Below are 16,130 nucleotides of genomic sequence, written 5' to 3'. Positions count from 1 at the left end.
ATAGCGAAATAGCCATTTTACACAATCTGTAACAAAATTTAGAACTACCCTCACCCCTATGCGTAACGCGTAACAAATTCATTTTTTTTTTTAAATCTTGTTTATGGTAGAATTTGAAACACGATACAATGCATTATTATTTTTTGTGTATTTTGTGCTATTTTTAAGACAATAACTATTTTTTGAAAAATTTAAATATTTTTTCTCAATTGTTACGCGTAACAATTTTTCGAAGGACCCCCACCCCCTATATTTTGCGTAACAAATCGCAACAAAAATAAAACAACCCCCCACCCCCTATTGCGTTACGTAATATTTGAACAGACCCATTAAGCACAGTTATTAACTGCGAGGTTTCTAAGCCAGGTTACCATTTTTGCATTCGTATATCATGAGGCTAACACGATGATACTTTAATGCCCAGGGAAGTCGAGACAATTTCCAATCCGAAAATTGCCTTGACCGGCACCGGGAATCGAACCCAGCCACCCTCAGCATGGTCTTGCTTTGTAGCAGCGCATCTTACCGCACGGCTAAGGATTGCCCCCACACTCATACTGGAGATATATAAATCACTTAACAACTGAATATTCATATCCTGATTTTTACTATTAAATGTAGAATATGAATAAGGATAAAATAAACGGCCCTATTTGATGCCCTGATGCTCTGGACAAAATTTCAGCCAAATCGGTCAACGTTTGGGCGGTGCTAAACTCGTTGGAAGTTTATATGCAAAAATGTATGCAGAAACATCCAAAACCAGTGAATTGCAGTTGGACGGCACAACTTATGATAAAGAACTATGGTACCATAGATATAATTATCAAGATGTTGGGGTCAGAGCAAATTAGTACTCAGATTAGTATTAGATCTCAGCGAAAAAAATTAAGTGCGTTATGATGCAGGTATATTTATCCAAGCCAAAATATCCAGAAACAGACCGCACATCCGATTTCGCCTGTTTTGCGGGAAATGCCGCTCTCGAGAAACTTTGTGGACTTGAAAAAGGTGTTTCATTCCCCTCGGAATTTTAGAGAATTTTTAGAAAAATATCCGGAGTTTCCCGAAAGAATTATTGGTATTTCTGAATCATTTTTTTGGAAGAATCTACGGGGGAGTTCCTGTAAAAAGATTAAGAAAAACTCTTGTGAATTATGTTTATCCAATTAAATAAATTGAAGTGTGAAGCCCCGATCCTAGTTTTCGCCGCTGTCGCTGACGCTAGGCCGCTGTCCGCATTATCATCCGGCATATCTCCGATCGACTGTTTGCACCGTAACCCGTTAGCTGTATCACTGACCGGCTAAACACCGACCGCTTTACCCTCCAGCCACCATTAGACCGACGCCGACCTTTTCGCTCCATAGTTCGCTAGCTGATTCACCGTTTGACCACCGGTAGGTTGCTAACCGTTTCCTACTCGTAACATACTTGTCGGCAGCAACATTGCACAATCGCCCATCGGCCAAACTAACGAATGGCCACCTATAGCACCTCCTAAAAATTAAAACTCCTAAAATTAAACTCCTAAATTCACCGGAAATCTACAAAATTTGATCATCCACGAAACCTATGGTATGGGCTAACATCCGGAGATACGGAGCAAAAGAGACCTTCTGCGTCCGCCCCAGGTAGCTGTCGTTCGTGGCTAGAGTAGCAACTAGGGGTTAGGGCAAGTTCCCATCTGGATATCTGCAGTCCCGGGGCCACACAATTAAAGTCTCATTATCATTTGATCTCTCATATGCATGCTTGAGTACAAGTTAATTTTTCAGGTCGAAGTTGAGCTGAAAGAAATAATAATGGTTTAATCTTGGGTTTAATAAAAGTATTTGGGAAATATTTAGAAACGGTGTAGATTTTGACCAACAACCACTTCTATACGGTTTTTATTTTAGGATATTGTTTTTGTTTGGTGAAAAATTCGTTGCTATGACAACAGTTCTAAACCGTGTACTAAGGGGGTATCAATAAATTACGTATTGGGTACCGAGGATTGCCCATAGTCTATGAAACTGAAACCATAAAATATTCGCCAGTTTCATATTGATTGTTGATGATACTCACTCAGATCTTGAAGAATTTAACACAGAATGTTATGCAGAAAACCGCGAGAAGATTAGAGTTTTCCCGGCATTTCTTTAGTTATTAGCATTTCTCTGAAGTGGGGTTTGAACAAATTTCGAAAAAAAATTGAAATTTTGAAAAGAAATAAATTTACCCCTACAGCACTCCAGTAAAATGCTAATATCTTTGTCTAATAAACTCTAATCTCTAGCGGTTTTCAGCATAACATTCTGTATTGAATTCTACAAGAACTGAATGAGTATCACGATTCTTGATCGTAAATTGTGACGTCCAACTGCAAATCACTGTTTTGGGATGTTTCGGCATACATTTTTGCATATAAACTTCCAACGAGTTTAGCACCCCCCAAACGTTGACCGATTTGGATGTAATTTTGTCCAGAGCATCAGGGCATCAAATAGAACCGAATAAGAGGGCGGCCCATCAAAAAATTAGAAAAGTGTTTTTTGAGCCACCCTAATGTACAACGGTGAAAACTTCAGTACAAGATTTCTCAAAAAGCCCTTAGCGAAATATCACAGTTTTCGCTAACTTCACTCTTATAACAAACACCTACCTGCAAACTTTATGCGAAATAACGTCGAGATGTACATAAAAAGCGAATAATGATCACCTTGTGACATAGCGCGCGCGGTTTGTTGCTTTTTGCAAACTGCATCACTTTCAAATGCTTCATTTGCAGTTTCACTGCCCAAATATTATCGATTACAGTCAAACCTCCATGAGTCGATATTGAAGGGACCTCGTTGACTCACGGAAAAATCGAGATGTGGAGTAGCAAAACATTGGAAAGCTCTTTGGGTGACCATCACAGTAACCCAGAAAATAATTTTTAGTATGGAATAATTTGCTTCCATTAGTCGATATCGAGTCATAGAACATCGACTCATGGAGGTTTGACTGTAACAAGTCGAATTGAAACCGCTTTTGACTGTTCGATTGGAAACAAGATGGCGTCTTCGCCGAGACATTAGCTTATGTAACGTGCAAATGATTTTAGATTATCAAAAATGTAATTCTATCCCTAATACAAAAATTTGGAGGGCAGAATATAACAATGGATACCTACCAGACTGCAACAATTTAATATGATTCACCTCATTTTGAAGAACATCTATTATCTAATCAAATCGTTATTCATTCATCAACTAAAGCAGAAACGAGACACCATGTTGTAAGCTTTAAGCTCCAAAAGAATTAAGGGTTGCTTCCGATGCTCATTCCAATCCCGTCCATATTACCGGTTACATTAGTTGATTTATCATAGTTAAGACCAACTGCATTCGTTTTTTTTTTATTTAAAAAAACATATTGAAATAAAGATTGGTCATATGTAGAGAGATACTTACATCAAAAATAATTCCATGCCTCTGATGGTGGAAAATCATTATTTTACATCCTTTTACTGCGATGCTCTATAATCAACTTCGAAACTCAACCATCAGTGTGCTTTCTATGTTTTCCCCAGACATGGACAATGTCTACAAGTTGGGAAGTTGGCAATAAAATTCTTCGTGTACTTGGAAATGCAGAAAGTCGTATCGTGTAATTTATGGAAAACGTGACGAATGATAATGTGGTTGCTTCTTGGTTGGTACCCCGAGCCGGCTGAGTGAAGGCACGGTGGGATCTTGTGCGGCTCCGCTTTGACAAACAAAAACTCTGTCGTCCCAATAGGAAAAGTTCCTCACTAGCAGCCAGAAAGCACCGGCAGCGGAAAACGAATTCGAGAGAATTCCTCCCGATTGAAATCTGGAATCGTTTGACAAGCTTGTCGGTTATATGTTTCATGTTCTGACCATATACCTCCTTCTTCTTCGTATTGGCGTTACATCTCCACACTGGGACAGAGTCCCCTCGCAGCTTAGTGTTCATTAAGCACTTTCACAGTTATTAACTGCGAGGTTTCTATGCCAGGTTACCATTTTTACATTCATATATCATGAGTATCATCGTACTTTTATGCCTAGGGAAGTCGAGGCAATTTTCAATCCGCAAATTGCCTAGAGCTGCACCGGGATTCGAACCCAGTCGCCCTCAGCATAGTCTTGCTTTGTAGCGGTGCGTCTTTCCGAACGGCCAAGGAGGGCCCATGACCATACACAAACATGGTAGTAAAAACTTTGACGTCAGTTTAAGTTTCAATGCAGCGCATTTGGTTTACATAGAGCAACAGTTGACAGTATTCACAGCAACAGTTAACAGTCTCCCCGGGGATCTAGTCTCCCCACCCTCCCCCTTTAGCTCGTTGTGAATTCATTTCAAATTTACGGCGAAGTGATTGAACTTTTAATTAATTCGTTTCGACTACGATTTTAAATTGTAAAATACACCGTTCCTTTGATTTGCATAAAATTTGCAGTAAAGATGCATTATACTCTATATGTTTGAATAGATGTAAAAATCGGGTGAACGGTTTTATCGAGGAGGTCCCCTGGGTCAAATGGGGTCAAAAATAGGTCAACTTCCTTTTAATCGTAGATAACTAGTAGTAAATGCTCATAATAGCGATGCAATCGTCTTTATTCTTCATTTCGTAATACTGGAAATGAAAACTGAACCTCCAAAATCCGGTTACAGATGTTCAGGGAACCTGGTGGTCACTTTTTGAGTGGTTCTGAAGCCCATCTTGTGTTAGTTATAAGTTTTATCAATATTAGTTTTAATTTACATCCTTTAATTAAACTTTGCCTATGAAAGGTCCTAAGGTTAGACTTGAGGGTGGCCATCTCGAACTCCCTTCCAAGTGCCCCTGGCCTTCCCTAGTAGCACAACTCAGATCGATTTTGTTGCAGCAACTCCAATGTGACTGGATTTGGTTTTTATATGAGTCACAGTGACTGGTATATGACAATTGTGCTATTCGGGTTGGTACATGCGACAAGTGAAAAACTGATTCAAATATCAAAATTTACATTAATGAAGGAAAAAATATCCCCACAAATGGCATACTAACATTTTATGGGGCTAACCTCAACACGATAATACTTTTATGCTTAGGGAAGTTGAGAAAATTTTCGACCAGATTTGGTATTTAATGTCAATGTATGAACAGTGGAAAAGCGCTTACGAGTGAGGACTATATGCTTCTGAAGAATATTATGAAAATGACTAAAAATGAATTTATAATTCCAGCCCCTTGTCAAGAAATAACCCCACGACCGGTTACCTTAGCTAATAATTAAACGTTTATTATACAAAAATAAATCAAGACTTAGCGTTACAATAAATAGGTTTTTTTTTTCGATTTCTTCTAATAAAAATAGAGAAATAGAGGATTCCAGTATACAACTCGGTTATCGCGTGCCTCCAAGACATGCGATCCGAATCTGAGCAGAGATTTTCGCATCGAGTGCAGATGTCTGGGAGTTTAGTTTTCACATTTTTTTTATTAAAAGATATTATTAATACATGACTTCCGGGGTGACACTCCGGCGATTTCGGCTCAACACCAACACTTTGCTGAATCGATTTGAGTCTTCCCGTTTCTGGCTCCGTCATCAATGATTCTAAATGATTTTCCTATACAAATCTTCCAATGAATAGGGTTCTAAAACTTATTTTCGCTACGGTATAATTTCTACATTGAATGGTTCTCAATTTTATCTTCGCTTGTTCAGTAATCTTCCTTTGGCTTCTGACCATGAACTTGTTTTCTGGCTGCAACAACAACAATACGGCTCTGTTTAATCCTAAGTGGGACAAAGCTACGATTTCTTACTCACTAATCAAATGATTCAGTAAATTATTCCCTAATATTTTCCTACGATAAGACATGAATTTTAAGCTGCTTGCTTCAAAACAAAAATATTTCAGAAATTACGATGTCTTAGGTGTAATATTTATTTGGTTGAGGAGGAGCTTCGGAGCGTTTCATTTCATGTCTCTCTGTTTTTCTTCTTCGTTCGCTGCTACTTTCTAGTGACGGTGGTGATGATGGTGCGATCGTTTAGTGCATTGCTTCTGCAGTGGGACCACGAGGAAAAGTTCTAAATCAAACCGTTTTCTATCTCTTGGTGTAAGTAAAAATGGTTGTATGTATGTAAGATACAAACAGTTGTTTCTGTATATAAGTTAAAAGCAGTACGTAGAAAAGTTGCTAATGTCTCCTAGTAACCAGCCAACTCGGCGAAGGTGGAATCCATCTCGTCGGCCAGAGACTTGTATCTGTCCTTGTTGACGCCCAATTCGTCTGTTTCGAGGGAGAAAATGTGTAAAACAGAAGAAAAGTTGAATTAGTATAATGGAATAAGGAAATGTCATTTGATGAAAATAAAAAACAAAATCCGAAATGGAGGCGGTTCTTTTTGCGACCATTCCATGAGCAGTATTGGTAAAATCTGAAAAACCTAAAAAATCATGTGAAGGATATAAATCAAGTGCAAGACGAAACCCAACGGACTAATTGGATAACCATCGTTCACGATTCTACTACAACGTTTAAAGGATTGCATGATCAGAAAAAAAATAGTGTTCTTCGCGTATTACAAATTTCAATAACCAATAAGTGTTTCGTTTTGACAATCAAATTGAGTTTGCTTGTACATGAGAGCTTGAGGATTGAGATTTTTACCAAAACTGGCTCATGAGTGGGAAATAAAATAGATCCAAAATGCTCGATTTACAGATGTGTTGATAATTTCTGTATACACTAATTGTTTCGTCCTGGAAAATCGTTGTTAGTGGTTGGTGGATTGCACAAAATTCAAACCCTAAGCATTATAGGAAGCAAAATCGAGTGGAAGCAGTGCAAGCGAAGTTATAAGCAATCAAAAATAATCTATGGAAGCCTTGTTATGTATAACTAATCAATAAATAACGATACAATAAACTTATCTATGTATATAACAAAGTAACGAATAACCTTGAGAAACACCATGAACGTACAAACGATGTAAAACAAATAACGGTTGTTTGTTGTTTATGAATCAGACCATCTCACAAGACAACTTGATGTATGAATAGTGATAAGACACAAACTGAATGAAATGTATGAAAGGGCTTTTCGAACAGAAACTCTAGAATAAGTGTCAGATGTGTTGAAGATTTGGTATGATTGCCGATCAAAGAATATTATTTTCGACAGAAGCATTTCCTCAAAAAAAAATTCCGGTTCGAAAAAACCGTTGCTAAATTGAAATAATAATGAGAAAATGTTTACTGTAGAAGAATTTTACGAAGAAATTTTAGAGAATTCGCCTTGGACAATTTGATCGTTTTCCTGTGAAAATAGAAATGAATGTCGCCTGCAAATTCGAATGAATTTTCAATGGCGAACTAGATAAATTTCCAATGCAACATTGCATGATTTTTTTTGTGGAGATGTGAATGAATTTTGCCTCGAAATCCGGGCGAGGTTTTCGTGAAAATTCGAATGAATCTTCCGTGGTAAAACGGGTAAATTTCCATTGGCAGACAGGATGTGTTTACCACAGAAAAATGAATGAGTTTTCAATGGAAAACCGGATGAATTTCCAATGGAGTACTTGATGATTTTTTCATGAAATATCGATTGAATTTCCAATGAAAAATCGGATGAATGTTCCATGACTGTTTAATAAATTTTGTCTGGCGATTTGGATGAACTTCCCGCAGAAATTCTGATGAATTTTACGAGGAAAATCGAATGATTTTTTCGTGGAAAACCGGAAGAAATTTTCGGTGGCAATTTGAAAGAATTACACCTTCAATATCTTATGAATTTACCATGAAATTCAGATGAATTTCGCATGGAAAAAAACGGAAAAACGGATGAATTTTCCACGAATTGGTTGAAATTTCACTGAAAGATGGAATCAATTTCTATTGTAAATTCGGATGAATCTCGCGTGGAAATTCGGATGAATTTCCCGTGAAATTTCTATGAAAAATCGAAAGAATTTCCAATATAAACCTGAAAGTATTTTCAATGGAATACCGGAATGGAATTTGTCTGGAATTTCGAATTAATTTTGCATGAAAAATCGAATGAAATTTCCATGGGGAACGGATGATTTTCCAATGGAAATTTGAATCAATTTCGCCTCGGAGCTTGTATGAGTGTTTCGCTAAAGTTCGGGAGAATAAGGCATGAAAATTCAGATGAATTTTCCATGGAAAACTGATGAATTTCCCACATAAATAAATTTTCCATGGAAAACTGAATGAATTTTGCCTGGAAATTCGGATTAATTTCACGCAGAAATTCGGATGAATTTCGCGTGGAAAAATGGAAGAATTTTCCGTGAAAAAACGGACGAATTTCCCTGAAAGTCGGAATCAATTTCTTTTGCAATAACGGATGAATTTCACGAGGAAACTCAGAAGAATTTTTTATGAAAATCGGGAATTTCCAAACCTAAACTGGAAGTATTTTCAATGGAAAACTGGAATTGAATTCCGCTGGAAATTCGGATGAAATTCCCATGAAGAACGGATGAGTTTCCAATGAATGATTTTTTCACGGAAATCTGAATGAATTTCGCCTCGGAACCCGGGTGATTTTCTTTCTAAAATTCGGATGAATTACGCATGAAAATTCGGATGAATCTTCCGTGAAAAAACGGATGAATCCCCAATGACAAACTGGATAAATTCCCACAGAAAAACGAACAATTTTCAATGGAACTTCAGATAAATTTTCCATGGAAATTGAATGAATATTGACTGAAGATTTGGATGCATTTTACGAGAAAAATCGATTTTTCCTGTGGGGAATCGGAAAAAATTTGTGGTGACAATTCGAAAGAATTTGTCTTTCAAATTCAGATGAACTACGCGTGGAAAAACAAATGAATTTTCCCTAAATGCTGAAATTAATTTCTTTTGGAATGTCGGATGAATTTCCGGCGGAAATTCGGATGAGTTTCGCGTAGAAATTCGGATAAATTTCGGGTGGAAATTCGTAAGAATTTTCTATGAAAAATCCAAGGAATTTCGAATACTAAACTGAAAATATTTTCAATGCAATACAGAAATGAAATTCGCCTGGAAATTCGGATGAATGTTACGTGAAAAATTGGATAAAACTTCCATGGAGAACGGATGAATTGTCAATGGCAAACTGGATGAATTTTATTGAAAATTTTAATAACTTTCACCTGGATCCGTATGAGTTTTTCACAGAAATTTGAATGAATTTCGTGTGGAAATTCGGTTGAATATCCCGTAAAAAATCCTGAACAAATTTCAGTTGGATTGTCGAGTGAATTCCCCGCGGAAAAACGAATGTGTTTTATATGTGTTAAACTGGAATAGAATTCGCCAGAAAACTTGGATGATTTTTACGTGGAAATTCGGATGAATCTGCCGTGAAAATTCGTGGATGAATTTCGCGGGGAAAATCAGATGTATTTTCTACGAAAAAACGAATGAATTTTCAATGACAAACGGTATCAATTTCCAATGGAAATCTGTATGAATTTACCGTGGAATATCGAATGAATTTGTTGTGGAATAAATGAAATTTTGCATGGAAAATCGATTGATTTCCCGTGGAAAATAAGATGATTTTCTAAAGGAAAACTGGATATATTTCCTCTGAAAAACTGGGTGAGAAAACTCGGAAAAATTTCACGTGGAAAAGCGGATAATCGGATGAATATTTCGTGGAAAAACGGATGAATTTTCAGTGCTAAACTGGATGAATTTCCATTGGAAATCTGAAAAAAAATCTATGTAATATTAAATGAATTTTTCGTGGTTTTCGTGAAGAAAATCCAGATGAGTTTTCCGGTGAAAATCGGATGATATTTTCTTGGATATTTGCTTGGAAAATCGAATGAAGTGTCCATGGAAATTCGAATTACTTTTTCCTGGAAATTTTAAACGTTGTTCCCTTGGAAATTCAAATGCGTTTCCCACGGAAAAAGCGGATGAAATTTCCGTGGAAATATAAATAATTTTCATCTTGAAATTCGGAAGAAGTTCCCTGCGGAAATTTGGATGAATTTAACGTGGAAAATTGGATAAATTTTCCATGAAGAAGTAGAAGAACTTACCAAGGAAAATCGGATGGGATTTCTTTGGAAAATGTAATCAAGTTTGCTTGGCATGTCGGATGAATTTCCTGAGTGAATTCAAATGAAGCTCTTATGAAAAATCGGAAATATCTCCACTATAAAACATGTAGTTTCAAAGTTAAACTGGAATGTTCAGCTACTGACCGACCCAACTGATCAACGAGAAATTTGGAAGAATTTCACGTGGACATTCGGATGAATCTCTCATGGAAACTGGGATGAATCTACCGTGGAAAATCGTGAGTTAATTTCGCTTGGAAAATCGGATTGCTTTTCCATGGAAAAACGGGTAAATTTTGAATGCAAATTGAATCAATTTTCAATGGAAATCTAGACGAATTTCCCGTGTAATATCAAATGAACTTTTTGTGGAAATTTTAATGAATTTCGCATGGAAACCAGGATGAGTTTTCCACAAAAAATCGTATGAATTTAGTGTGGAAATTCAGATGAATCTGTGTGCCATGAATTTATAGTTATTTGAATGTTTAATATGCAATGTGTAATATCCATAATATTCATTGCAGATAAAATATCTTATCGATCTTACGTCTCACGTGACTCGTCATACGCAACCGCGCCAACGCAGCATAATTTGAATTGAGCGTCAGTAGGCCATGACTTACAATACGTCTGCAAAGCAACCAATCGCTAAAATATTTTGAGCGTGGGTGGTGCTTGCTCTGTGCATATGGAAAATCCCTAAAATATTTTGAGCGCGAGTGGTGCTCGAATAAGTGCTCAGTGGGTATCAACATCGCTAAAACATTTTGAGCGCGATTGGTACTCGCAAAACTGCTCAGTGCGTGTTCAAAATTGCTGAAATATTTTGAGCACGAATGGTGCTCGCAAAAGTGCTCAGTACGTGTGGAAAATCACCAAAATATTTTGAGCGCCAGTGGTGCTCTCAAAAGTGCTCAGCGCGTATTCAAATCGCTAAAATATTTTGAGCGCGAGTGGTGCTAGCAAAAGTGCTCAGTGCGTGTAAAAATCGCTAAAATATTTATAACGCGAGTGGTGCTCGCAAAAGTGCTCAGTACGTGTGGAAAATCGCTAAAATATTTTGAGCGCGAGTGGAGCTTGCAAAAGTGCTCAACACGTGTGAAAAATCACTCAAATATTTTGAGAGCGAGTGGAGCTCGCAAAAGTGCTAAGTGCGTATTTAAATCGCTAAACTATTTTGAGCGCGAGTAGAGCTCGCAAAAGTGCTCAGTGCGTATTTAAATCGCTAAAATATTTTGAGCGCGAGTGGTTCTCGCAAAAGTGCTCAACTCATGTGCAAAATCGCTAAATATTTTGAGCGCGAGTGGAGGTCGCAAAAGTGCTCAGTACGTATCCAAACGGCTAAAATATTTTGAGCGCGAGTGGTGCTCGCAAAAATGCTCAGTGCGTATCCAAACAGCTAAAACATTTTGCAAACGAGTGGTGTTCGCAAAAATGTAATGAAATGAAATCGTAATGAAATCGCAAAAAAATGGAGCGCGAGTGGAGGTCACAAAACTGCTCAGTGCGTATTCAAAATTGCTGAAATATTTTGAGCACCAGTGCAAATGAGCAAGTGAGTATTAAATAGCTGAAATATATTGAGCGCAAAAAGTGCTCTGTACGTAATTGGTTTCGAATGAAGTATAGACTTAAACAAAATGCGAACCCCTGGAAAAAATGGGGTGCTTCATTGTACCTAGTTTCTGAGACTAGTGACGATGGATGCGAACACAGTCAACAGGAGGAAGGCACCTCGTTGAAAAGCTATTCTGTGGATTATGACACGAACAAAAGAAATGGTCGACCCAACTGATCAGCTAGAACTTCGAACTGCTTTTTCAAGTACCAGATAAGTCTCTACCCTTCGGCATGATCTGTCTAGGATCCGACGAATAACACGTACAATACTGAATCACCATCACTGCTAGAGATTCAAACAGCCATACAAAGCATGAAATCGAACAAAGCCCCTGGGGTCGATCCAGTGGCGTAGCCATGGGGGTGGTTTTGGACATACAATACCCCGAAGACAAAATTTTTAGAAGAATTTTTTTTTTCGAAATTTTTTTTTTCAGAAAACCCCTCCCAGACCAATTTTCTGGCTACGCCACTGGGTCGTTCGCATATCAGCCGAGATGCCCATAGCTGACCCTACGACATCCGCTCAACTACTGCATTATTTATTTCGTAATATCTAGGACAGCGTAACTTTCCCTGTCGACTGGATGCAGGGTATTTTAGTGCCAAAAAAGGTGGCCTAACTGTATGCGATAACTGGCGAGGCATTAGGTTGCTGTATACCAGCGGTTCTCAACCTGGGGTACCTCGGACAAAAAATCATAATGGCGGACGTAATCAATTCCAATCGAAACTTATTGATGAAGTTTTGATAATTGCGTATTTTTTATTTCAAAACTTTGTTTGGTACATAATATGCATGACGATCAGTAAATCAAAGCCAATTGAATCCTGCCCTGCTCAACCACCACAGCGTATGAAGGACTGCGGAACAAAAGATCAAACGGACAAAACGTCGAAGGAGCAAATTTGAAAAATCTTCAATGCAATCTACCTGATCTAAACAAAATGTTGAATGATATGCTAGGAATATGCTTTTGAACTGAAATCTAGAATCTAAAGGTTCGTAAGCCTCCGTTTGAGAGGCATGAAGGTTTTTTCAGAGAAGACTCCTTTCAAGAAAGTCGGAAGCCTTTTTACGAAAGGCTCGAAAGCCTTTTTTCAAGAGGCTCGGAAGGTTCTTTTTAAAAGACTCGGAAAGCTCCTTTCAAGAGGCTCGGAAAGTTCTTTTCAAAAGGTTCGGAAAGTTCCTTTCAAGAGTCTCGGAAGCCTACTTTCAAGAGGCTCGAAAGCCTCCTTTCAAAAGGCTCGAAAGCCTCCTTTCAAAAGGCTCGGAAGCCTCTTTTCAAGATGCTCGGAAGCCTCCTTTCCAGAGGCTTGGAAGTCTCCTCGTTTTAAGAGGGTCGGAAGTCTTATTTCTAAAAGCTCGGAAGGCTCCTTTCAAGAAAGTCGGAAGGCTTCTTACAAAAATCTCGGAAGCCTCCTTTCAAGAGACTCGAAAAAACTCAAAAAGCTCGGAAAACTCCTTTCAAGAGGCTCGGAAGCCTTCTTTAAAAAGGGCTCGGAAGTCTCCTTTCCAGAGGCTCGGAAGCATCCTTTCAAGAGCCCCGGAAGCCTACTTTCAAGAGCCTTGGAAGATTCTTTGCAAAAGGCTCGGAATGCTCCTTTCAAGAGGCTCGGAAGCCTACTTTTAAGAGGTACAGAAGCCTCTTTTCAAGAGACCCGGAAGGCTCGTTTTAAGGGGGCCCGGAAGCCTACTTTCATGAGGCTCAGAAGCCTGATTTTAAGGAGGCCGGAGGCCTCCTTTCAAGAAGCTTGGAATTCTTCGTTCAAAAGGCTTAGAAGTTTACTTTCAAGAGGCTAAGAAACGTCCTTTTAAGATGCAAAAGAAAGGAGGCTCGAAAGGGGATCGAAAGCCGCCATTCGAGAGGCTAGAAAGCCTCTCTACAAGACGCTCAGAAGTATCTTATCAAGAGGTGGGAAAGCCTACTTTCAAGAGATCCAGAAGCTCCTTTCAAGAGGCTCAGTGGCGTAGCCAGAAAATTGGTCTGGGGGGGGGTTTTCTGAACATTTTTTTTTTTTCGAAAAAAAAATTCTTCCCAAAATTTTGTCTCTGGGGGGGGTTTTGTACCCAAAACCACCCCCGTGGCTACGCCACTGAAGGCTCAACCTCTTTTTAAGAGGTACCGAGAGCCTACTTGCAAAAAGCTCGGAGGCGCTTTTGAGGAGGCTCGAAAACAAACTCACTTTCAAGTGAAACGTAAGCCTCATTTCAAAAGGCTCGGAAGCCTCCCTTCAAGAAGCCCAGAATTCTTCTTTCAAGAGGCTTGGAAGCATTCTTTCCAGAGGCTCAGAAGCGTCCTTTCCAAATGCAAAGGAAGCCTTCTTTTAAGTGACTCGAAAGCCGCCATTCAAGAGGCTCGGAAGTTTCTTGTCAAGAGGTGCGGAAGCCTACTTTCAAGAGATTCAGAAGCTTCTTTCAAGAGGCTCGGAATTATTCTTTCAAAGGCTTGGAAGCCTACTTTCAAGAGGGGGTACCTCAATCAATGCGAAACTTTGGAGGGGTACCTCTCAAGAAAAAGGTTGAGAACCGCTGCTGTATACCGTTCTCAAAGTTTAATGCAAAGTTATCCTAGCCTAGATGTAGAAGAAGATCGGTTCCACTCTCCGGCGGCAGCAGGTCTGATAACATACCGGAAGATTCTGTGTGGACCATACAATCACGCTCTGAATCATTCTGGAGCATATCCACGAATTCCAAAAGTCCTTGGGTCGTTACAATTTTGATAACAATCATGAGAAATTAAAAAACAGAATCTATCACAGTTTTGAGACAATTTTATACAATTTTCTCATCTGTAAGTAGTTTCAACATGAATTTTGGAATAATTTATATGTGTTAAGAAATCAAATAATAATTTCGCAAAGAAATCAAATTAAAATGTTGCTTCTTAATCATTTTTTAACCGTGAAAACTTTTTATTTTCATTTTTTTTCGAGAAGAGGGGAAATGTGTGCCATGAATTTATAGTTATTTGAATTCTCGTTTGGCAATATGTAATATCCATAATATCCATTGCAGATATTATGGATATAACTCGTGACTTGTCATACGCAACCGCGCCAAAGCAGCATAATTTGAATTGAGCGTCAGTAGGCCATGACTTACGATACGGAGTATCGAATGATTTTTTAGTGGAAATTTGAAATTACCGTAAAAAATTTGTGAATCAAATTTGCGAGAAATTTGGGATAAATTTACCATGGGAAATAGAATAATTATCTAATTGGAAACTGGGCGAGCTTTAGACGGAAATTAGAATGATTTTTGCGAAAAAATCGTTTAACTTTTCATACAAAATCGGATGAATTTACAGTAATATGTTCAGTAAATTTCGTCTGGAAATATGGACGAGTTTTTGCGAAAATTCGGATGAATATCCCGTGAAAAGTCGTGGATAATTTTCGCGTTGAAAATCGGATGAGTTTTTCATGAAAAACGGATGAATTTCCAATGACAAACTGGATAAGTTTCACGAGGAATATCGAATGATTTTTTTGTGGAAATTTAAATGAATTTCGCGTAGAAACACGGATGAATCTTCCGTTGAAAATTTGATGATTTCCTATTGGAAAAACGGAAATATTTTTTATCAGAAAACTGGGTTAGCTTGCCGAAGAAATTATGATGAATCTCTAGGGAAAATCGAATTAATTTTCCATAAAAAAGCGGATGAATTTTCCATGTAAATTATAATGAAATTTATCTATAGCTTCGGATTATTTTCCTGTGGAAATTTGGCTGAATTTCGCGTGGAAAGTCGGATGAATTTTGCACGATTTTTTCGTAGAAAATCTGATGAAATTTTGAATGAATAATTTTCTATAGAAAACAAATGAATTCATTAAGGAAAACTGGATGAATTCCTTTTGGAAAAACAAGATGAATTTTTCGTGCAATCTTGAATTGCACCTGGAGATTCAAATGAATTTCCCCATACAAGTTTGAATAAATTTTCGAGTGAAGATTTCGTGGAATATCGGATGAATTTCCCTTAGAAATTCTAGTATTTCGCTTGGAAGATTGGATGATTTTCCCACGGAATTTAGGATAAATTTTTGCTAATTTATGTTCAGAATTTCTCGTAGATCAACTCTGTTCACTTGCTTGTGCGTTCTACGAAAAAAAAACTCTCGTTCTGTGAAAAGTTTTGGGAGTATTGCATATTGATTTTTTTCATTTTGCCACCAACAATGCCAACATTGAAAGTTTTTGTGATGCGAATAACTTGATGGTTAGACTGGAAAAAGCGCATCGCCAAGTCATTTATGTTGATATTTCTGTTCTGAATCCCATCATCTGATGTACATTCTTTTCATTTGATTACTGAAAAATATGGCAATGAGAAGTGGTTTTAACCACTCACACCGAAAAGGCATTTGATTGAAAATAAATTTGGTTAGAGAACAGTTGGT

The 16,130-nt window shown here is 37.9% G+C and overlaps 1 protein-coding gene across 5 annotated transcripts in view; it reads right to left on the bottom strand.

Annotated features, from left to right (window-relative positions):
• Positions 1-5,256: 5,256 nt before the first annotated feature.
• The window catches only part of LOC134220919 (tropomyosin-1), a 28,673-nt gene continuing 17,799 nt past the window's right edge, over positions 5,257-16,130 (bottom strand). For all 5 annotated transcript variants that reach the window (XR_009982106.1, XR_009982109.1, XR_009982107.1 and 2 more), the window contains one exon: positions 5,257-6,283. Coding sequence is in view for 1 of the 5 variants with exons in the window: in XM_062700072.1 (XP_062556056.1) it covers positions 6,201-6,283 (83 nt within the window). In the remaining 4 variants the exon portion in view is untranslated. The remainder of the gene's footprint in view (positions 6,284-16,130) is intronic.

Source organism: Armigeres subalbatus, chromosome 3, assembly GCF_024139115.2.
Source record: "Armigeres subalbatus isolate Guangzhou_Male chromosome 3, GZ_Asu_2, whole genome shotgun sequence".
Classification (NCBI taxonomy): Eukaryota; Metazoa; Arthropoda; class Insecta; order Diptera; family Culicidae; genus Armigeres; species Armigeres subalbatus.
This window is presented reverse-complemented; position numbering and strand designations above follow the sequence as displayed.